Source organism: Rosa chinensis, chromosome 6 (assembly GCF_002994745.2).
Source record: "Rosa chinensis cultivar Old Blush chromosome 6, RchiOBHm-V2, whole genome shotgun sequence".
NCBI lineage: Eukaryota > Viridiplantae > Streptophyta > Magnoliopsida > Rosales > Rosaceae > Rosa > Rosa chinensis.
This window is the reverse complement of record NC_037093.1, coordinates 16,802,018-16,826,195: the sequence shown is the minus strand read 5'-3', so window position 1 is coordinate 16,826,195 and position 24,178 is coordinate 16,802,018. Positions and strand designations below refer to the sequence as shown.

Genomic DNA, 24,178 nt, shown 5'->3' with positions numbered 1-24,178 from the left:
ATAATTAAGACCAAAAGAAAAAAGAAATGTTTTAAAAGGAAAAAAAAACACACACATTAATTAACACTTATTTATTTATATAATTATATGTTATAAAAATAAAATTAATAAAAAAAAGAAAACCTCCAAGACTTCCGCCTAGGCCCCTGGGCGCTAGGGCCCGGACTACTGCCTAGTGTTTTTTAGAACCTTGCCCCAGTAGGCCGAATAAGCATAGCACGATGCACTGATGGTGTTTTGGGAGCTTAGGCTCTAGTGATTATAATTTACTGGCAGTGACTCAGTGAAGTCATAATGAATTTTATTCATATCCCTAAAAAAAAAAAAAATAGCTAATATAACCCCAAGAATTAATATCATATTTAAAATTATTAGTTATCTTTGGATGAGACAATTATAAACTCTTGAGAAATTTTGAAATGATGGAATCTACAACTCTATCAAATAAAATTTCATTAATTGCAATTTTTATTATTTGGTTGTATTTATTAGAATTTAGAACTTGTAATATATAGCAACCAGAGAATGTGTAATATATTAAGAAAATTAAAAACAAATTAAAATATTAAAAACATTTTGGAAAGTAATATATAAAGTAATAAAAAGAAAAATTTGCAAGGAATGAAGGAAATTCAAGACACCTATTTTGAACAAATTGAAGTGAGTAATTCAGACAATCAATTCCTTCATTTCTTTCCAAAACAAAATTTATATTTGCAAGTTTAGAATGTCAAACGAGGTAATTTATGTTTAGGAATTATGAATTCCTAATTTTTATTTAAATTCTATCTTTTTTTCCATCAAGCACAAAGTAAGAGATCTATGTAATTAACTTAGTCAAGCCGAGGTAAATACAACAAAGCATTTATAGTTAATTTAAAACAAATTACAAGAGTAATGCTATAATTGTATTTTAATTAGGGTGGTATTATTTACACATCTATTTTCTCCATTCACACACCCCCTTTATTTTTCTATTATTTTAATTCAATTTTTTTTTAAATTACCCTAACTACCCTACTTTGTAATTTTTATTTATTTTTTATTTATTTATTATTGTTATTATTTTTTTTGTATTTAGCAACTCAATCATGAATCAAACATCATTACAATAAATCAATTTTTTTCACCCCTATATAATTGAAAGAAAAATAATATGTTCATTAAGTGGAATGACGTATATTATTAGACAATAAATATGTTTCCCAAGTAATTACGTTCATCAACTAAATCAAAATTGCAAAGTTTGTCCTCATACAAGTAAGAGGGGTATGAAGCATGCTTTTGAAAATGAAGAATCTAAACGCAGAAGAGACAAACTTTGCAATTTAGATTCAGTTTTTTATTATTTTATTATTTTTTATATTTTATATTCTGGACGATAATTTTTTCCCCACCCCACGTCCCCACCCATGATATCAGTGAGATTTGAACTTATGACATCCACGGTGTTTGTTAGGCTAGCTAACCTACATGTTATGGCTCACTGACATTTGCAATTTAGATTCAGTTGGATGAACGTAATTATCTGGGAAACATATTCCTTGTATAATAATGCATGTCATTCTACTTAATGAACGTATTATTTTTCCTTATTTATATAGGTGAAAAAAATTGATTTATTGTATAATGATGTTTGATTCATGATTAGCTTGCCAAATAGAAATAATAATAATAATAATAATAATAATAATAATAATAATAATAATAATTACAAGGGAGGGTAGTTAGGGTAATTTATATATAAAAAATTGAATTAAAATAATAGAAAAATAAAAGAGGTGTGTGAATAGAGAAAACGGGTGTATGAATAGCATCATCCTTTAATTATACTGCCAAATACTCTATTGGTATTAGCCGTGTTTTAACATGGAGTAGGCTCCAAACAAGTTAAATAAAATATACAAGTTGCTCACGAGTTTTAGGAATTAAATATATTCATGTGTTTGAGCGTTGCTGGTTTTACTTATCCAAAATATGTAATATTAAATTCATATTTAACTCAGTTTCTCATAAACAATAGTCAAATACAAGGTGAGCTCAAACTGCGTGAAATTAATTTACAACCTTATCTGACTATGATTAGGTTATAAATTCATAAGGGGATTTGGATCCTCCAGGCATACAATTGTATTTGATTGTTGTTGCCTACAATCATAAATGTGTAGACTACAAATTTAGTTTATATTATGTATGCCAAACATAAAAGTCCTTTGTAGCCACTTTCTAGTAGGTCTAAACCGAGGTCCAAGTACAAATAAAACACCTCAACTGCATAACGCATGCATGCAGTTGGTGCAATACTCATATATGCACATGTAGGTCCAATTTTATATTCAACAAGTTTCAGGGTGCCTTCTTTCTTTATTTTTGAACCGGATATGATTTAGATTTGCTAGAATCATAAAGTTAATCAATGAAAGAGATCGATTTTGACTACGACCAATGACAGTCAAAGCGTTGATAGCTTCTAGCGAGGGTGCCTAGCTTCTTTCTTTCTTTCTTTTCTGAACCGGATATGATTTAGATTTGCTAGAATCATGAAGTTAATCGATGAAAGAGATTCTGACTAGCTAGTGACAGTCAAAGCACTGATAGTTTCTAGCAGTGTGCTCTAATCTCTATGGCGTGTTTTAGTGGCTTGGTCGTCTGGATATTTGTGTTTCTTGGATACCGCCTTGTTTCTCTGGCAATGTTTGCTTCTGTTTCGACGGTTTCTTGGTTTGAGATTTTGGTTGGGCTAGGATTTGTTTGCTGCTTGGCCATTTTACTTTCTTTGTACTTGCTCTTATTTGGGGCCCTGGTGTGATTTTTTTTTTTCTATTGATCGATGAAAGAGAGTAATAGTGGATTGGGAGTTTAATTCTAACTTATTTGGACGAGTTTTTTTTTTTATGTTGGTGTTATTGACACACTCATATTTTCTATTCATACACCCCTCCTCCTTTTCTATCACTTTAATTTTTATTTTTTTTTACAAATTATTACCCTCCTTTTGCAATTATGTTTCTTTTTTGGACTAAATACTGTTTAGTCCTTGATATTTTGATCAAAAAACACTTCAGTCCCTGACCTCTGAATTTCACAAGTTTAGTCCTCGTACTTCGAAATTTAGGACCAATAGGTCCACTCCGTCGATTCTCTCAGTTAAGTAGGTGACCTGGCATACACGTGGACGCCAACTAAGAGCTAAGTAAGTCGGATGGATGGCAAATTCTCCATTATGCCCCTGTCGTTTTTTGCGATCGCTAAGGACCCGATGCCTAACCCATTCTCCCAAAATAGCCCTAATTATCAAAGTCATCGATCGAGCTCTCTCATCTCCTAATCCTGCCTAACCCACAAAATCGAAAACCCCAAAGTAAGAAAAAGGAAAAATCTTCTGAATCAGGGGACTGAACCTCAATCCCAAGAGTTTTGAAGTAGTAGAAGAAGCTGGATATAGAGGTGGTGACATGGCTGGAGATGACGGTGATGTTTGGGTTCCGAGAGTTGAAGATGGCGATCAAGTGGACATCCCTGAATATAGTGAGTTTTCTTTCCATTTTGAACAACATGATGACGAATTGAACTAATTGATGAACTATTTGGATGGTTTCCAATTTTAGCGTTTTGAACAAAAATTGGGGGTTTCTTTCGGGGTGGCATGTGGGTTGTTTTTCGGTAGTTTCTGTGTTGTTTCTGACATTTTTGTAAAGGGTTTTGTGTTGGAATGGAAGTTTCGAGTTCTAGGGTTTGAAAATCGAAATAGGGTTTTATGGATTTCTGGGTTTTTGAGTTTAGGGATTTCCACACTATTTTGGGTTTGTGGTATTTGTGAACATGGTTACTTTAGGTTCAGTGTGATGTGTATTTAAGTGCTTCAAATTTGTGGAGTGTTTGTTGAGAAGGTTGGGTTTAGCTTTTAATATTGTCGGAGTTGTGGGTGAGTTTTCTGCTTTTGCTTTTAATATAGTACTAAAAGCGCTGAAAGTGGTCCATTAGAGGCAGTAAAGAAAATTTTTTTTGTCTTTGTCTCCCATGTGTGAAGAATGCCATTTCTGGTCCTAAACAATGTTTCAGCAAGTGGGTCTGTTTGTCTTTTACCTCTTTATGGAGGCATTCACTTTGCACATTTGTGTTTTGGTTCTTGCATGTACAGTGGCTAGGGTTTAATTTGCAAGTTCATTTCTGTTTTCTTGCTTTGGGAGTCAGCACAAATGTTGTTGTAATCCTTATGCAGCTAGCCCCGATTATTTCACCATAAAAGTGTACCATGGAGGCTGCATACAGAAGGAGTGTTATGTTGGAGGGAAGTTTGACTACTACGATAATGTAGATAAAGATCAAATGTCATTGGTGGAGGTAGATAACATGGTGAGGCAACTTAACCCGACTTATAGACAGCAAAGAATCGACTATTGGTATAGGGTAGGCGATGAGCATGATACACTTATGAAGCTGGATATAGATAAAGATGTGGTTATCATGTGCAGTTCAGTACCGGCATGGAGGCTTATCATACTGTACTTGGACCATGTGGAGCTTCATGAAGTATTCGGGGATTCAGATGACGATGTATTCATGTACGAAGATTTCTTCTTCAGTCAAGGTGGTAAGAGTGGTGTTGTTATAGAAGAGCTTCCTGACTCGCCAAGAAAGAAGAGTGGTGTTGTTATAAAAGAGCTACCGGATGAGCCCAGACCACATTCAAGCAAAGGAGTTGTGATTAGAGAGGTTGAAAACCGTGTACCAACTCAAGCAAGCCAAGCTAGAGGTTTGGATCCAAAAGATAAGGGAAAATAGATGCTTATAGAGTACCATTCCAGTGGGAAAAATCCTTCAAAAGGTGACCAGCAAGCATCAAGTGGTTGGGGCCAGTCAAGTATAGGACAAGGGAGTAGTGGTATTGGTTCAACAAGTGGTGTGCAAGGGTCAGGTATGGTGCAAGGGACAAGTGGTATAGATGGTGAGGATTTTGGTCTACATGATATAGATGTGTTGGGCTATCTTCAAACCTTTGGTGGTGGTGAGGCTGATGTGGAGATTGAGGATGTTGGATTTGCACAAGGGGGCAGTGAGGAGGCAGATTTAAGTGAGGATGAGGATTATGATCCTCAATTTGATGATGAGGATTATGACCACTATGGAACTAAGGATGAAGATTGGTTGGAAGAAGCAGGGATGGAGGCAGCTTCAAAAGGCAATACTTCAAGGGTGGGATCAAAGGGTGAACAGTCAACAGTGGAAGAGGATTTAGGGCACTTTTCTGATGATGAGGATATGTTTAGGGAGGATGGTTCAGATGATGAACAGCTGCAATATGCCATTAATTCTGATGGAGAGTTAGAGGATGTGGGGATTGAATTCAACCCTCTAACTGATATGAAAAAACCAAAGTTTTGCTTGGGAATGAAGTTTGCAGATGTAAAGGTATTGAGGGATGCCTTAAGAGAGATGGCAATTCAGGGAAGATAGGAATATGTCTATATCAAGAATGATAAGACCAGGTTAAGGGTGGTGTGCAAGGAGGATAACTGCGCATTTTTTTTGTTTGCCTCAAAAATGCAACATGAAAGCACTCTTCAGATGAAGGAGTATGTACCAACTCACAACTATACAAGAAAGTTCAACAATAGCATGGTTCGGATGAGATACCTAACTGCAAAGTTCAAGGACCATATTGCTCTTAACCAAGAGATAACACCAGGTTTATTAATTCTGACTTGTTTCTAACCACTTGTTTATGGTTCTTATCTGTTTTTTAACTATTAGTTCTATTTGGTATTTGCAGATTCTCTAGCTAAGACCATGTCATCTTCCATTAGAGCTAGAGTTTCAAGGTCCCAGGCTTATAGAGCTAAAAGAGCTGCCATGTTGGAGGTTGAGGGATCCATTAGAGAGCAGTATGCTAGGCTGAGGGATTATGGGATGGAGCTGCAGAGGGTTGATCCAGCAACAACAATAGACATAAAATGTGACTTCAACAACCGGGAGAAGCTACCCATATTCAAAAGAATGTACATTTTCCTGGGAGCTTTAAAGGAGGGGTTCAAGGCTGGATGTAGAGCCGTTATTGGACTTGATGGAGAACATCTTAAGAGTTGCTTTGGGGGTTAGCTTCTAACTGCTGTCGGAATAGATGCCAACAACACTTCTTGGGTTGTGGCATATGCAATGGTGGAGCTGGAAACCAAGGATAGCTGGACTTGGTTTCTTGAATTGTTGGTGAAGGACCTGAGTATTGAGAATGAAGGTGCAGGCTGGACTTTTATTAGTGATAAACAGAATGGGTTGAAACCTGCATTTGAGGATGTTGTCCCATCTGCAGAAATCAGATTTTGTGCAAGACATTTATGGACAAACTTCACCAAGCTGTTTCCTGGAAAGGTTATGAAGGATCAGATGTGGAAAGCAGCAAAGTCAACAACTTTGCCTTACTTTATAAAGGAAATGGAGGAGATGAAGTCCCTTGATGTTGATGCTTATAATTGGTTGACAGGTACTTAGTCTCCACTTAAGTTTATGTTTAATAGACTGTTTGTAATTTTTAGTTAATGATTTTGTTTGTTATTTGCAGCACCCGAGAGGCCACCCAAACATTGGTCCAGAGCTTACTTCAAACCAGGCAAAAATTGTGACGTCCTCATTAACAACATGTGTGAGAGCTTTAATGGCCTTATTGTACATGCAAGGGGTAAGCCACCTATCACAATGTTTGAAGAGATACGGATGAAGTTAATGAGGAGGGTTCAAAGGAGGAAAGACAATATGGCAGGTTATGAAGGAACTATCTATCCAAAGGCCAGAAAGGTTATAGAGAAGAATAAGATCAAGGCTGCTGAAGACTGCATTTCAACATTCAATGGTGCGGACCAAGCAGAAGTGGAGAACATTGAGGGGTTCCAAGAATGTTGTTGACCTTGCTGCAAGGACATGCAGTTGCAGGAGGTGGGATTTGACTGGAATCCCTTGTAAGCATGCAATTTCTGCCATCTTTGGAAAGAGGGAGGATGTAGATGCATATGTGGCCTATTGCTACCTCAAGAGTACATATATGAGTATCTACTCCAACGTGATAATGCCTGTTAATAGCATGGATATGTAGTCAAGAAGTGAAGAACCAAGCATCTTACCTCCTCAATATTCAAGGCAACCGGGTAGGCCAAAGACTAAGAGAATCAAGGATGCTTCTAAAAAGGTTCAAGATGGTGTTGGGAAACTTGGAAGGGTGCAAAGGTCACTCAAGTGTAGCAACTGCAACCAAGTAGGACATAATCTCAAAACTTGTCAAAGGCATTTGCCTCCAAAGGAGAGGAAGGCTTCTGCTGTTTCTAGGAAGAGGAAGGCAAATAATGAAGCTGGTCAAGGATCTCCAAATCAAGTATACAACTTTTCATTGCACTTTCTTTGTAGTTTCAATTGCAAAGTTTAAAAGTTAATTGTGGGATAAAAAGCTATTTTATATGGTTAATGTTTGCTGCAGTCCAAGAGAGGTAAAAAGGGTCCTATGACTGCCAATGAGTTGAGGGAGAAAGTGAAGGAAAGAGCTCAGTATCAAAGGGTATGTTGTATGCTATTTTTACTATCTACTGCACTTAAAAGTCTCATTCTCAAGTTAAATTGAATCTATTTTTTTCTTGTGTGTCTAGAAAAAGTGGGTTGCAATGAAGACAACAAGCTTGGCAGCAAATAGATCTGCCCCAACAAGAGGGAGGCCTAGACAAGCCACATCTGCCCCAACTACCTCAAGACTTGTTCAAGCTACCTCAACCATCACAAGTTCAAGGCATCCACAAGCTCCTAGGGCATCAACCAAGCAAGTTACAACACCAACAAGATCATCTCAAAGGATAAGAGAAAATTCAGGTAAAGGAAAATAGGTATGAAGATTGATGAAGTGTTAGGCTGCCAAGCAAATGAAATTAAACATCCTTTTTTTGTGCAACCTTGTGTTGTGCCACTTGGTTACTAGTTCTAATCTTTTGATAAGATGATTAGAGCTAAAGTATATGCATAATAGAACAGTTCTTGAGGATGTAATGCTCTAGTTTTTGTTTTTTGTAAACTAGAGGTTCTTCATTGGCTTGCTGCAGATTTTATGGATTAATATGAATGAATTGGCAGATTATGGTATTTTCCGTACTTTGGTGATTTTTTTTCTATAAGGATTTTTCTTGTGGTATTGTGGCATACTATCAGTTTATATTGGAATTGGCAGATTTCTGCAAAATTTGTGCAATTCGCAGATGGCTGCAAAATCATTTGTAATTGGCAAATTTCTGCAAAATTTGGAGGAGGTAATTTTAGGGGAATATATGAATGATTTGAAGGGAATTTGAGCTGCAGATGGGGGATGATGAAGCAAGGGTCAATTTGGACAATTTACTAGTGACATGGCATGCCAGCAGCTGAGTTGGCATGGAAGGAAACGCCATGTCAGCCACTTAACGGTAGCTTTTAACGGACGGTTAACGGAAAGGACCTATTGGTCCTAAATTTCGAAGTACGAGGACTAAACTTGTGAAATTCAAAGGTCAGGCACTGAAGTGTTTTTTGATCAAAACCTCAAGGACTAAACAATATTTAGTCCTTCTTTTTTCTATTTTATATTTGACAAGTCAATCATCCCTAGCCTTCTTTGAGCTCTGTCTTCAAAAATCTTTTTTCTGTTTTAGGAAAACGGAATTGAGAGTAAATTGTTGTGTATTCTCATTGATAATAGGGGCCTCTTTATATAGAAGATTACAAGACATAGAGTCTGAATAATATAAGGAAAGATAATCTCTAGATTTTTCTAATTAAACCCTATTACCACTAAGTCAAGTAACCTAGAGTTTGGGCCAAACACAAATTAGGGTTTTACTTGAACACTCCCCCTTGTGTTGCCCAAACATGGTGCTTCTCTCGTTGCCTCGTTAAAAACCTTGCCGAGTAACAAAAACTCAGTGGGACAAAAATAACCTCGGTCGAAAGAGAAAAAGAGCACAATACACCCTTCACGTTTCGAGGTGAACATGTAGACATCATAACCTCGGTCGAAAGGGAAAAATAGCACAACACACCCTTCACGTTTCGAGGTGAACATGTAGACATCTCCCCCTGATGTCTGCGTCTCCCCCTGATGACTACGATCATGGGAGTTCAGATAATTTCCACAAGCCAATTCTTGCCACATGTTTCTCGAACGTGGATTTGGGCAATGACTTAGTAAACAAGTCTGCCACATTATCCTCAGATCGAACCTAGTTCACTTTGGTATTTGAGGAGAGTCTGTTGTTGCTGATTATGCTTGGTGTTGTCACTTTTGATGTAGCTTTGCTTCATTTGTTCAAAACGAATAGCATTATCCTAAATGCTCGTAGGCTCATCTTGTGGTAGACTTCAAACCACAATTGTTCGAACATGCGTAATTATGGATCCAATCCATAAACATTCACGAACCACTTCATGAAGAGCAATAATCTCTGCATGGTTCAAAGATATAGCTACAAAGGTCTATTCTATAGACCTCCAAGATATCACGGTCTTTTCCCATGGTGAACACTTAACCAGTTTGGGAATGACCATTGTATGGGTCAGAGAGATATCCAATATCAGCAAAACCTTCCAAAACACTTATGTCATTTTAGGGTGGGGATAGAGAACGCAGGCCAGTGTTGGCGGCGTTTCTGGTGTGTGATTGGTCCCAATCCATCATCTCTCTGTAGGGATAGAACAAGCCCATATCAATCGTACATCTCAAGTACTGAAAGATGTCTTTTACACCAATCAAAATGGCGTCGCGTTGGCGCACAACTATACCTTAGCTAACAAGTTCACTGCAAATGAGATGTCCGGTCCTATGCATTGAGCTAAGTACAATAATGCGCCTATTGTACTCAAGTAAGGCACTTCTGCCTCTAGCTCATCTTCGTCATCATCCTTCAGATGAAGAGGATCCTTTTCAGGATCAAGACTAAGGACGATCATGGGGGTGCTTGAAGGTTTGACCTTGTCAAAATGCCTAAGCATCTATCAACACGATGCTCAAGTTCCAAATCAACACATAATCGTGTTCTCCCAAAATCCTCCATCTCAAACTCAGATTTGAAGTGTTTAGCGGTTTCCCTTAACTCTTTAAGGGCTTCTAATGAAGATCATGTCCAACATGAACCGCGATGGAATCTGAAACTTGTTGTGGAAACGCTTGGGCATATCCCTTCCCAATCAAGTAGTCATTTTAGCGAGCGTTTCAACCTCTTTGTAAACGCGCTCCGTGGTCTAGAGCCACTTGACTTGGGTAAATGAAGTTCACCATGAACCTTCATGTATATTCCGTATCTAGATCCTTATAGAGATACGTAGTGACCACATTTGTAAGCTGCATATTCAATTATTCAGAAACTACCAAACTGACAGGGTAATGGAGTGCAATGACATCCATTACAAGAGAATATGTCTCATCATAGTCGATTCCAGTGCGTTTTGTAAGAAGCCTTACACCATAAGGCGAGATTGCCATCTCTTTTGTTCATCATGCTTTCTAACGAAGACCCATTAGTCAATAGGTTTTATGTTAGGAAGTATTGGCATCACTAGCTCGAAAACCTCCTCTTCATTAAAGAATCCATCTTAACCTGGATCGCATCTTTCCATTTAGGCCAAATTTCTCTACGTTGGCATTCATTCATCAACGGAGCGTGATTCGATATCATCGGACTCAAACAAACTCATGCATAATGAAAACGCAATTACGTCATCAATTATGATGGAGTTTCTATCCCACGTCTCATATACACTAGTGTAATTTTCATAGAGCTCTATATTCTTAAGAATAGGTTCTAACGTTGAGGCGTCCCCCAAAGATAACCTTAATCTGGAAGATTCTCATGAGACAGATTTTGAGTCTTGATGATCAAAGGATTGGAATGTACCAAAGTGACATTCGAACCCACGGGCCTCCGACGCATCCTAGTTGGGGCCATGGCCTTTAACGCCAGAGTGCCACTCTCTTTAGGGTTAGCATCATGCCTACCTCCGTGTAGGGTGGCGCTACGTCCTCTCGTAGGGACGTACTTCCGTGCAGGCATGTTTGCAGCATATTTGTGTGATCTCGTCACTTTAACAGGGATCGAGATGAGACATAGTGGGGACAGGCCACGACAATTCCTGTCGTTCCTACTGAACATTCGTGTTCTTATCTCCCCTTAACCACGGGAAGACTGTCTCATCAAAGTGACAACCCGCAAATCTAGTGGTAATGAGATCGCCTTGCATGGGCACTAAGTGGCGGACGATTGTTGGAGTCTCAAATCCAACGTAGTTGCCCATTCGTCTGTAAGGACCCATCATAAAGCCCTGTGGCGGCGCAATTGGCACATAAATGGCTCACTTAAATATGCGTAAGTACAATACTTGTACCCAATCATTAGCTGTAACGCAGAGGTACATTGAGTGGTGGTGCGTCGTAGACGAATTAGCATAACTGCATGCGATATTGCATCACCCCAGGCGGATATAAGGAGATTGGTGCGCATTACCAATGTTCGGACTACCATTGTAGTCATTTCCGTAAGACCATTGGGGTGTTTACATGGGAATATGATGTCCAACATCAATCCCATTGCAATATCCATCGAAAGTCTTTCGATGTAAACTCTCTAGCATAGTCAAATCCAATTGACTGAATAGGATGATCTGGGGAGTGAGCCAGTTGTCATATGATATGTGCTAGAAGTGGAGCATAAGCAGCATTTATAGGTGGACAATGGCACAACACATGACCATCGTGTTTGCGTGTCAACCAACATCATGAAATATTTAAGCGTTTGCAAGTTGGTTGAACTAGTCCACAGAATCTCCATGGATTCTATGTAAGAACATAATGAGTATTTTCATATCCTTTGTATAGGACGGTCTCAGTCCTAATTTTCCTAAGGAACGAGCTTTGTAAAAAAAAAAGCGAGAGGCTTTAGAAGCAACCAATGAGAATTTCGGTTAGGCCTGAGCGTCTGAAATGCTATTTTGAAGCAAGTTGGTGATTGCAGCATCACCTGGGGCGCTATTACCATGATGGATGCCATCCATGGCGTTATGGTTAGGGACTGCGCCAGCCCTAGGCTGGTGGTGGACGGAGGCGGTGCCCTAGGCAACAGCGTCGGTCACACTTAGTCCAGGAATCAACTTTTGATTCATGCTTCATGTCGCTCAAGACAAACAATGTCCATGTGAAGTCTTTAGTAGATGGATCATCATATCATGACTAGAATGACCTATCATGTCGTGAGAAAGCCAATATGTGTCTAAATCCAAGAGATCTTCTCTCATAACTTTATTGGATTTAATAGCTCGAATAGTGACATAGAGTCTACTAGAGAGACACATAAACTTCTCTAAGATGCGCCTTTGTTTGCAATCATTAGAGGTATTGCAAAGGAACTCATTTCCGTTCTCTACATGCGTTTTCGCATGGAATCCGTTGGCTATTCATAGGGTACGATGTGCCCTAAGATCGTATAGAGTTTCTGTGACAGTAATCAAGGTGCCATTTGGCAGGGGGAACTTGGGCTATTCCATGTCCTTGAATTAATATTGATGACCCAACCATCAAAGTCACAAAAGTAATATGCTTAGAATCAAAATTAAGTCATAATGAAAAGAACTCGAAATTTTATTCATAAGCCAAAGGATTACATCATTGTCTCTTTAACCAAATAAAATCTTATCCAAAATGCTAGCTAATGCAAAATAATGGTAGTCGTCTAACTTATTTCGGTAATTCCAAAATAAATGTGACCAAGTGAGTAAAGAGATGTCGGTGGAGCAAGGCTCGCTTAAGTACCACTAATCTCATAACGTTCCTAGACATCACACTTACTTTGGGTGAGCCTACTTTGAAGAAAGACTAAGCCATTGACATTTACTATAAAATATATGGCAATTGCCTATTACATCTCTTGGAAAAATAAAGACTTAAACAGAATTGGCGATCAATTGATCTCAGCCAGATTTGTAGTCTTCAACCATTCACTCTAGATCATCTTCTTGATCTTCTTGTTCCACATAGTGAGATTCTCTTCCTTCACAATATGTTTTGTAGGCGGTGACTAGTTCTTCACGAGCTCTACAAATGTGTGCCCAATGGTCAGACACTCCACATCGAGAACATACATCTCTTTGCTCAAAGTCCAAGATTGAGGTGCTTTGAAAGCGTCATTTAGATGGCTCTTAGTGTTGGTGGCGCCACCAACATGGCCAGAGGCGTTGCCTCCCTCTCTATTTCTACGTTGACCTCTTAGATTCCGTGTTCGCCTATTGTAGCGGTTACCTTCCCAAGTAGAGCGATTATATGGATCAGAACGTCCAAATGTATACCTAAGATTAGAGTTTCACTCTTGGCGCCCTCTTTTTGGGGTGCGACTATAATTGGATTCCTGAATATGCTCTGTTCCCACGGGTCTCGAATTATAGTTCTTCACAAGGATGTTGTCATGCTTTTCAGCGACATTCATAGCTCCAATGAGCTCATGAAACCTTGTGATCCGTCTTGCAGTAACATCAATTCGATAGTTCTTAGCAACCATCAATGTAGAGACGGGGAAGGTAGAGAGAGTTTTCTCAATCAACATCGCATCTGTGATCTCTTTACCACAGAATTCCATTAAGGATTTAATGCAAAGTGCTTCCGAGTTGTAGTCAAGAACTGACTTGAAATCACAGAAGCGGAGGCTATGCCATCTCACTTCTAGGTCAGGAAGCAGGGAGTCACGGACGTTGCCAAATCTTTCTTCGAGTGAGACCCACAGCCTTCTGGGGTCTTCTTCATTCATACACTCGTACTGGAGCGAATCATCCATATGACGAATCATTAGAATGATGGCTTTCGCCTTATTTGCCTCTAAGGCTGCTCTATTTGCTTCTAAAGCTTGAGCTTGCTCAACAGTTAGCACGTTCTGGCTAGGCTTGAGAATCATATCCAGGATTCCATCGGCCTTGAGATGCTGGCGGTCATCACGAACCCCCCTGTGATATCCAGAGCCAATTGTTCCCAATAGAGTAAAGTCCAATTTGTTCAGGTTACTCATCCTGAAAGAGAACAAGAAATTAGGGTTAGTTTCGGAGCGCAATAGGCTACCACGAAAACATATAAAATTTCTCAGCGTAATCGCTTTCAAGAAATTAGGAATTTCTGAGCATAGTCGCTTCCAAGAAATTCGATTCCAAGAGATATTAGATTAGATCGAAACAATGACGTAAGTGGTCGATCATAAATTCTCTACAAACTCTAAGTTTGGAGATCTTAACAAACTCTAAGATTGGAGTGAGCACGAACCCCCATAGTTCGGCTTAATTTGGTCTCCCCTATGATAAAGAAAGGGGGGTAGAAGAAGGGAGATTGCAAGTCCCCGAGAAAAAGAAGAGAAATTGAATAAAAACTCAAAAATGGGAACTTTTAGTAAAAAATACCTTGAAATAGGTGGCCGGAAAAAGTCATCGGAAGTCGCCGAAAAGTGTTGACCGTCGCTGACGTGGCAGTGGGGTCCTGATGCTGATGCGACAGTGGGTCCCTGGGTGTTGACGTGGCAGTGGGGTCTGATGATGATGTGGCCGTGGGTCCTGGAAGCTGACGTGGCGGTGGGCCTTGTCAGTAGGCCTCTGGGCTTCAGGGCTTTTGGGCTTCCTTATTTTCCTCTCTTCTTTTTTTTCTTTCTTTTCTTCTCTTTTCTGCCGGTTTTCTGTAGAAGATTTAGTCGGTCAATTCACCCACTTTTCGGCCGGTTTTTGTACTTTTTCTTCCGGTTCCTGAATATTTGGCTTGAGAGGCTTCTGCTACCAAAATTTGGTGGAAATCGGAGGTCCGGAAGATGGTGAACCGGTGGAATATTTGTTGCGAGTTGTATGGAGCTTTCGGTGGCCGGTTCGGTAGGTTTCCGCCCGGTTCTTGTGGTGGGGCCGCCGGTTCTGGACTCCTGGGATCGAGTTCTTAAAGGTGTGAGGTGGAGTCAGAAAAGGTTTCAAGGTTTTGTATTCGGATTCAAGGTTTTTAGCTTCTTGAATCAGGGTTTGGCTATTTGTTTCAGGGTTAGGGCTTCGTGCTAATAACGTGTTTTAGGGAAACAGAATTGAGAGTAAATTACTGTGTATTCTCATTAATAATAGGGGACTCTTTATATAGAGGATTACAAGGCATAGTGTCTGAATCATATAAGGAAAGATAATCTCTATATTCTTCTAACTAAACCCTATTACCACTACAACAGAAAAGCTAATTTGCGAGGAACAATTTTGTCGCTGAAAATCAGAATTTCCTCGCCGTAATGTTTTCGTGAGGAAAATATTTTAGTCGTCAGTTCCTCGCAGTAGGGTGGTCAAGAAAAGTTTCTGCGAGGAAAATACTATTCCCTCGCCAAACCCTTTTCGCGATGAAAATATTTTTTTCTCGCCATTATTCTTTACCTACAATTTTTTTTCCTCGCATAAACTCATATTTTTTCCTCATTGAAAAATTTTGAGGACTAGAAAGTAGTCGTTAAATATATTTCTCGATAAAATACATTTCATCGCTAAACTATTATTTCCTCGCTAATGATAAGTAATAATTTAAAAATTAAAAATAATAAAAAATTTTAAATACATCTTTTGAGATGAAAATAATTTTGTCGTTGTAGATAGCTTTGGGTGAGGAAGTTTTTCCTTACTATAAGTTATCTTCAACGAGGAAATTTTATTTTTCTCGTACTATGCATTCTTTTAGCGAGAAAACCATTCCTCCATAAACGTACTCAATGACGAGAAACTTTACTTTTGTCACTGTAAGTTCTCTTGTCCATAAAGAGAATTCATTTTTGTTGTAGTTGTTTGGTTTTGGCGAGGAACAATAATGTAGATAAATAAAGAGTAGAGAAAAGAAATATATATTAAAATTAAAGTAATAATTCAAAGTATTCCCTTACAATAAGAACTAATTCAAAGTACTTAGATCAATACTATATGCTAATGCAAAAGAGTTTAAGCATCCTCCTGTACTAAATCATCCTGTTATTGGTGAACTCCATTTTTTTTGGCATCCTCCCTGATCACTTTCCCATATCTTGGAATCTCTTTTTACTCTTGCACTTGGAACTTAGACACTAGAAATGGAAGTTCTCTTTTAGAGGTTTTGTAGAGAGCTTTAGCACCTGCAGAGCCTGCAATCAAGATGTGAAGATGATGAATTAAATTTCACCTACAGATACTACTCCATGTGAACTTTACATATGACCCAAATGCTTGACAAAAACATCTAACTTTAGACATCTCACTCTAAAGTGCTCATAGCAGATTGGAGAAATTTTACTTACTGAAACAAATACAGCTATGAAAGAGACTAAATTGTACAAAGTACAAGAAAGCAGAGCAATAGCAATAATAAATAAAGACAACCCCAATTAAGCTTAGCAATAGCAAAAGCAGACATCACCACCATCAGGCACAAGTGATTAAATATTGTCAATCGAGAGGCACAAAAGGTTGCTTTAGTAGATAGGCTGAAGAAAACAACCAGTACGTACCTAACAAAAACAAAAGCAGTAATGCAGAATGCAGTCTTTCTCAAACACATGCTCTGACTGAAGCTAAAGTAAACTACAATCAATTTTGTAACAGAGACATAGAATGTAAGCTAATTAATGAAATAGTAATGCATAATGCAGTCCTTCTCAGATGTTCAATCCAAGAGAGCAGCACCAATGCAGATAACAAATCCACTATCTGCTTTACATCAAGCAATACATGCATTTATACCACAAGGACAACAAATTACTAAGTGTATGCATATATACAAATTACTAAGTAATATGTATACAAGGACAATATTTTGTTATTGTAATTTCATAAGAATAGAATTAGGAGTAAATCTTTGCCACTGATAAGTGCATGAACAATCAAAGGATGCACAGATCAAAAATAAATAAAATAGAAGTCAAAGAGCTTAAGAATAAACAATCCCAATATGATATGTAATATGAAAGTATAATCAAAACAAAAAAGAAACGAATTATTTCTCTCTACTCCTATTCTAGTTCAAATGGGTGTCAAATTCTAAACTGAGAATTAACCCACCAAAATACCAAATAACCCAAACTACACCGATATCCAAAAACCCAAAATGCAGGTTTGAGAGTGCGGACTGACCTTGTGGAAGTTGAGTCTCCAACCTGATATATATAATAGATACATAATTTAATTACAAGGTCTTAAAATTATTCAAGCGATAGTCATCCTCCAATACCCATCGCATCACATCACATTGCATTACCATTGCACCCATTTAGTGTTCTGCATCGGATGGAGAACTGGCCTGATCCAGGGCACTGTAATAAACCGGAAAGTAGTGTTACTCAGGCAATTTCCTCTAGCCAAAATACAATTTTATGATGAATACAGAACAACAACAGGCCACCGAAGATATTTGAACAAAATTAAATATTGAATTAGGGTCAAACACCGGCCAATGAGGATTTTTGCTGATTACAAAAATAGATCGATCAATTCTTACTGAAATTCAAACAAAACTGCATACAATATAAGATTCAACGGATGTCCGAAAATTGCAAACGACGAACGAGAATATCAGAACGGATCAGAAAAAATAAAATCTATTTCTTAAAATTGTGTCTAGATCTTAAAATTGTAATTAGGAAATCTCGAATACAAGAAATTCTTACTAGTTTGCAGCCCTTTCCGATTTGACGACTTCAGCCAACAACGGGACCGTACGGTATATAAAGTAGGCTGTAGATCCAACAGTTAAGGCTGTAGTAACGGCACCCGAAATTGCACGCCAGGTTGGCTTCAATCAAAACTTTGTTCTGTTTTTGAAAACTAATCATAAGAAAACATTCTCAATCCAGGGTTTACCAATTGCACAAATAATCAAACCCAGAATAAGAGGGCAATTGAAATTACCTCAAATTATATACACTACGACATCTCAAATTTAGATTTAGCAGAAAATAAGACCTTGATTAATCAAGCTATACAAGAATGTTACACAGGGAGGAAGAAAGATGAATCTAACCTTACTCATAGAGATAAGAGCTTCAAAGATGGGAGTTTAGAGATGGAGCCTCAGAGAGACTGAGTTTCAGTAGAGGAGAACGCGTGAGACAAAGAAAAGTGGCTGAGAGATAGGAAACAAAACCCAAGGGTTTTATCTTTACATTTTTTTTCTTTGGATATTAGCGCCTCTATGTTTTTTCCTCCCCGCCTTCTGTCTTTTCAACTTTTCATTGTCCCGCTTCTCTATTTTTTATCTTTTTCTTTTTCTCTATTCCTCCAATATGCCATTGATAAAAACAAAATGTGTTTATAAAAATAAAAATGGGTTTAGGTATCTTTATGACTCCTTTAGTCAGTCATGTTGGAGTTCCAGTGTGAAGTTTAGTGGCTATTTCTGTGTATGAGATGATGCCAAAACTCATTATATCCAGTTCATTATTAATGAAGTTTCTTCTTGATAAAAAAAAAAAGGTATCTTTATGATTGTGATTTGTGAATATGTTAACGGTTTTCAATTGTAGAGAGGTCCATGATATTTGATCATAGTTTTAAAAGCAAAAATATGAATAATGCTTGTGCATATGAATAAATGAATAATGATTATGAAATCAGATACGTCAATAGTGCATTGCACACTTAAATAGAAAAACAAAAAACGATTTCAACAAATATAAACAACTAGCATATATCATTCATTGGAAGTCTTACTTGTAGTACATGTCGGTGTGCCTCTTATAGAGCATTTACCCTTAATCTATTAGGATTGTGAAAACTCCTCAATCTAATGGGAATAGAAAATTCTAAATTAATCATCAATGTGAAAGCTCCTTCATATAATTGGAGTAGGAAAAAATCAAAAACATATATATATGTTATACGAGATAAAGGCTAGCAATGATGCAACAAGGAGGTTATTGAGTATGATCACAAAACAAACAATGTGTCTCATGGATAAATGGTATACACTCTATTAAACACATATGTCATTCACGTACGTGCTTAGTCACAGAGTTACCGGAAACACTGATCTCTCCGGCAACCCACGATCCGGAAATGACGCACTCAGCCCGGATCGCTAGGTTGAGCGATCACTTATCACCTTATCGGTCCTTTGTCTAACTTGATGTTTACCCGTCTCGTGTTCTTGAATATGATGTTTCCTCCATCTTCTGCGACTCTCTGGCTCGGCTTGATTATTCTCTTCATTTTATTTTAGGTATATCCTTTTTTCTTTTTTTAGAGAATGATTTATCCTCTTCCTTCTCTGGAAGAGATTTTTATCCTTATTACCTCTAAAATCAAAAGATAATAACTATTTTTTGATCCAAACAAAAAAGAGATAATGAATATTTGTTGTTATTTATAATTTTACTTCTTTACCCATTCTAATTAATGAGGTTTCCATAGTATATGTATAAGGGATAATTACGTAAAAACAATTTTCTATTAAGATTAGGATTAACAATTTCAGGAATTTTATCTAAAAATCTTAGTATAAAATAACGCAATTTTTTTATTAACTTTTTTACCCATTTCTATTCTATTCACTACTTATTTTTGTCTCCATTGGCTTTATTTTATGTGCTTTTTTTTTTTGCAGGTTTCTTTGTTCAAAAATATCAATATAATTATTCTTAAAAAAAATCTCAATATAATAGAATACAGTGTTTTGTTAATTTTTTACCTAATTCTTTTTCTTTTTTTTTTAAGTTCTTTCAGCCTTAAACTTTTTTTTAGTATTGCCAATTTTTTGTCCTTAATCACATTTTTTCCCATCAAAACCTACAACAATGAAATAATTAGATCCTCGCTAAATGTATCAAGGGCAATGAAATCATTCATCGTTAAAATGAGACTTCTAGTGAGAAATGCTCACATTCATCGCTATTAAATTTTGCGCCAAACTTATAATGAGAAAATAGTTATTTCCTTGCTAATTGCTTTTTTTATTTATGAGGAAATGGTTCCTCGTAGAACACGAATTTTTAGTGATGAACCAATAGTTTTGTCGCCGTTGAATTTGGCGGATCTTACACAATTTTCGACCAAACTTATAATAAGGAAAGTGTTATTTCCTCGCTAATAATAAGGAAAGTGTTATTTCCTCGCTAATGGCTTCTTTTGATGACAAAATAGTTCCTCGTAGAACACAGACATTTAGTGAGGAAACCATAATTTTGTCGCTGTTGAATTTGGTAGGCGTTACACATTTTTTCGCTAAACTTATAACGAGAAAAGTGTTATTTCCTCGCCAATTGCTTCTTTTAACGAGAAAATGGTTCCTCGTAGAACACAAAGTTTTAGCGAGGAAACCATAGTTTTGTTGCCATTGAATTTGGCGGGTCTTACTCAATTATCCGCCAAACTAATAACAAGGAAAGTATTATTTCCTCTCTAATTGTTTCTTTTAACGAGGAAATGGTTCCTCGTAGGACATAGACTTTCAGCGAGAAAACCATAGTTTTGTCGCCTTTGAATTTGGCGGGTCATACACAATTTTCCGCCAATCAAATAACGACGAAATCATTATTTCCTCGTTGAATGTCGTTTTTGCGATGAAAAAATTCATCACTCAAGTCTTATATTTCCTCGCTAATAACATGACGATTTGGGAGACCAAATCATGGTCACCTTTAGTGATGAACTGAAATATTAGTCGTAGAAAGTGATATATAGGGAGGAAAACATGTTCCTCGTAAAAAACCTAATGGCATTTAGTGAGGAACTTAATTATTCCTCGTAAAATGTGACATTTACCGAGGAAAATAAATTCCTCACTAAAAACTTGGTCGCTAAAGAGACTTTCTGTTGTAGTGTACCACTAGGTCAAGTAACCTAGAGTTTGGGCCAAACACAAATTAGGGTTTTACTTGAACATTTTCCTCTTTATTATTATTATTATTATTATTTTTATCATAAAAAACTTCTCTAGCATATGTTATTTCACAAGGGGATTGATAACCCCTGGTCAATCCTAGTCATTGGAATCTTTATAAATCAATAGAATTTGACGACAAAATATATGGACAAATATAAAGCAATATACAAATAAATACAATAAGTAGATATGAATTCATTGATTTGATCTTGTGAGAGAGGCTTGCGTATGCAGCGCAATGTTTTAAGACATAATTTCATCCCCACACGTGTGCTGTGGTTGATCGTAGACGTCTGCCCTGTAGGATACAACTCTCATTCCAATGCGAACTTCACTTGTGTTTCTGTAGAGTGTTTGTAGAAGAAGAGATGTCAGAAACTGATGTACTTTCCAAAAAAATTTGACGTCCTTTTATAGAGTTCGGAGAAGAAGACGCAACTGTTCATTTGAGTTTGAATTGAACAATTGCAATTGTTTATCCAAACAGTTATATTCACATTTATCTGAATTTACAAAAAAGAAAATTATTTGTTGGAATTTAATTAAGTCCCCAAAGCCCCAAGGCCCAAAGCCTAATCTTTTATATAAATAAATTTATATTTATTTATATTTACAAAGCTCCAACTCAATGGGCATTCACCCCGATGGACCTTGTCCCTCCACTTATCCATTTAACATGTGTTTTGTTTATACACATATAAAGGACAAGTGTGGGACTTGTTTTCAATGTGGGACTTAAACACCAACAAGTTCTAACAACATATTCATTCTATCTCTCTAATGTGATGCTAACTGAAATTATTTGGTGTACTTGTTAAATACAATTTTAATATTAAGGTTTTGGTTTCCTTCGGCTTGGTAGTTATGTGGGTCTGTTTGATTTTTTGGGTTTTAACTTAGAATTGATATCACTGCTTGAATAATTTCATCATATTTATTTCTGTACGTGTTTCATTAATAAGAAATTGGGTATTTTTTGCTTCTAATGGGTCTCTATATTTTGAAGAATTGCCTTTTAGTTGGATGGTGATTATACTAGTTTTTGATAGGGGAAAAAAGGAAAAAAAGAGTTTTGAATGAGTCACAGAAGGAAGCAGACAAATAAAACTAGGAATGATTGACTTGCTAAATTGAAAATAGAAAGAAAAAAAAAAAGATAATAGCAATGGAGGGTAATTATGGTATTTTATAAAAAAAATTGAATTAAAGTAATAAAAAATGAGAGGGTGTGTGAATAGAGAATATAAGTGTATCAATAACACACCACATTTTTTTTTAACGTGTTTTAACTTTTGTGTCAAACACATACCACATTATTTATTTAAAAATATGAGAGAAATTTAAAGTAAAAACGCAACTCAACAAACGTTGAAATCATAGCAAAATCAAGGTTATTTAACCAAATCGAAGAACAATGGTCTTCCAAAAATGAAGAGGCAAGAAACACCCTAAACCACAAACCTTTCCCATACCAGAAAACCAGAACAGCGATTCAAGTATTCTGCTTCAGATCTCGCTGAAGTGACGATAAAGTTGTTAGTGAATGACATATCTCTCAACAATAATAAGTAAATTTCAACTTCTATGGAATGCTTCTTCGCCAATATATGGAATGTTTCTTCTCCAATATACGAAAAGAAGTTAATTGCCATTGTCAAGCCTTGGACCTACTTAATCAACTTCTATGGAAATATAATTAATTCTTTCGATTTCATGATTTAGTTAGTTTTATATGAAAGGAAAATGAGAGTATATACGAGTGTACAAGTTGTAAAGACGCTGCAACAAATGGTATCAAAATCTTATATAGGTTGAATCATGTTTTAGGTATGCTCAAATTCAATCATGATAAATAAAGTAAATATTTTTGAAAGCAATTAAGTATTTCTCATAAATATATGGGGGAGGATTCAGTGCACCGACATAGACTTGCACCGACATAAATGAATGGTTAGATTATATTAAATGCACTCTTAGAATAATTTCCATAAATATATGGATCAACGTATATATATTGGAAACAAGTCCTACACTAGAATAATTTCCATAAATATATGGATCAACGTATATATCCAAACAACTGTTGGAAGAGAATAGTCCAGGATAATGGCGATCAATCCCAAGTTGCAAGAAAAGTTAACACAAATAAAGTACAATATCTGTTGGGATCCCTTAATTAAAGAGTAACCAAAATACAATCAAATTAACAAAACAAACGCGTAGATCTTCCTTTAAACTTCGAAGTCCTAACCAAAATGACTCATTGTCTAAATGGGCATTTGCAGCTCGTCAACCTCCGTGGCCACAGCCAAATTGATTCTCCAAGATGGGCAGCTCCAAGAATTCTCAGACCCAGTTAGGGCATCCTACGTACTGCAGAAGATCAGCTCCTCGGGCTTTGTATGTGACGCCGACAACATGGATTTCGGAGGCTTTGTTACAGCTGTTAATGGGGAAGAAGAGCTTCAGCTGGGTCAGCTTTACTTTGTGTTGCCGGTAAGTTGGTTGGATAAGCCTCTTCGGGCAGAGGAGATGGCGGCTTTGGCTGTTAGGGCAAGTTTGGCGCTTGGCAATATGAGACGGAGTAATAGGTGTTGTTGTAAAGGAGGGGATGATCAAATTGTATTTAGTACTATTAAGAAGGATGTCAAGCCTAAGATGGCAGCCGGCAGCGGCAGTTTTGGCGTTCATCGAGACACAGTGAGGAAAAGAAGAGGGAGAAGCGGACGCCATGGTGGTGGTGGAAGTTATACCTCTATGGCAAAGTTGAGTGTGATTTTGGAAGACGAGGATAGGGAAGAGGGTGGTGAGATTTGGGTTCTGCAATGATATCCATGGTTAGTGTTTATATATTGGAACTTAACAACACCCTAATTCTGTTTCTGGAGTTGGGTATGCTTGTTTTTATGGGCATAGAGGATGAACAACTGATTTCAAATGAATATATGAACATATTAGAAGTGGATCACAATCACAGACAGTATACATATGAAATTGTCTCTGATCATTTCTATTACACAGTTTTGCATAATGATTGAAATCTTTATTTTCTAATCGTCATTTAAAGGGATGTCTTTGCTAGTACATATTCTTTTCTTTTCTTTTTCTTTTATAACCTACTCTGGGGCTCCCTCAATTAAGGGCAACATGCTATTTTAATCATGCAACTCATGTTGCGTATGTACAAGAAGATGTTGCTCTTTTCCAGCAATATTGTTTTACGACACAGCAACGTATGATATTCTAGATTGAAGCAACCTCAAAATTAAAGTAGGATGCCGAATTCAAAGCTATATTGGT

At 37.1% G+C, this 24,178-nt stretch overlaps 2 protein-coding genes across 2 annotated transcripts; both read left to right on the top strand.

The window, feature by feature from the left end:
- The first annotated feature begins 5,512 nt into the window (after positions 1-5,512).
- LOC121049964 lies at positions 5,513-6,099 on the top strand. The gene is made up of 2 exons (XM_040508465.1): positions 5,513-5,689; positions 5,774-6,099. The coding sequence occupies exons 1-2, from the start codon at positions 5,545-5,547 to the stop codon at positions 6,097-6,099; spliced, it is 471 nt and encodes a 156-aa protein (XP_040364399.1). The 5' UTR covers positions 5,513-5,544.
- A 16,986-nt stretch (positions 6,100-23,085) lies between these two features.
- LOC112174165 lies at positions 23,086-23,920 on the top strand. Its single transcript, XM_024311895.2, has one exon. It carries the CDS (start codon positions 23,150-23,152, stop codon positions 23,705-23,707), a length of 558 nt encoding a protein of 185 aa, XP_024167663.1. The 5' UTR covers positions 23,086-23,149; the 3' UTR covers positions 23,708-23,920.
- The last annotated feature ends 258 nt before the right edge of the window (positions 23,921-24,178 follow it).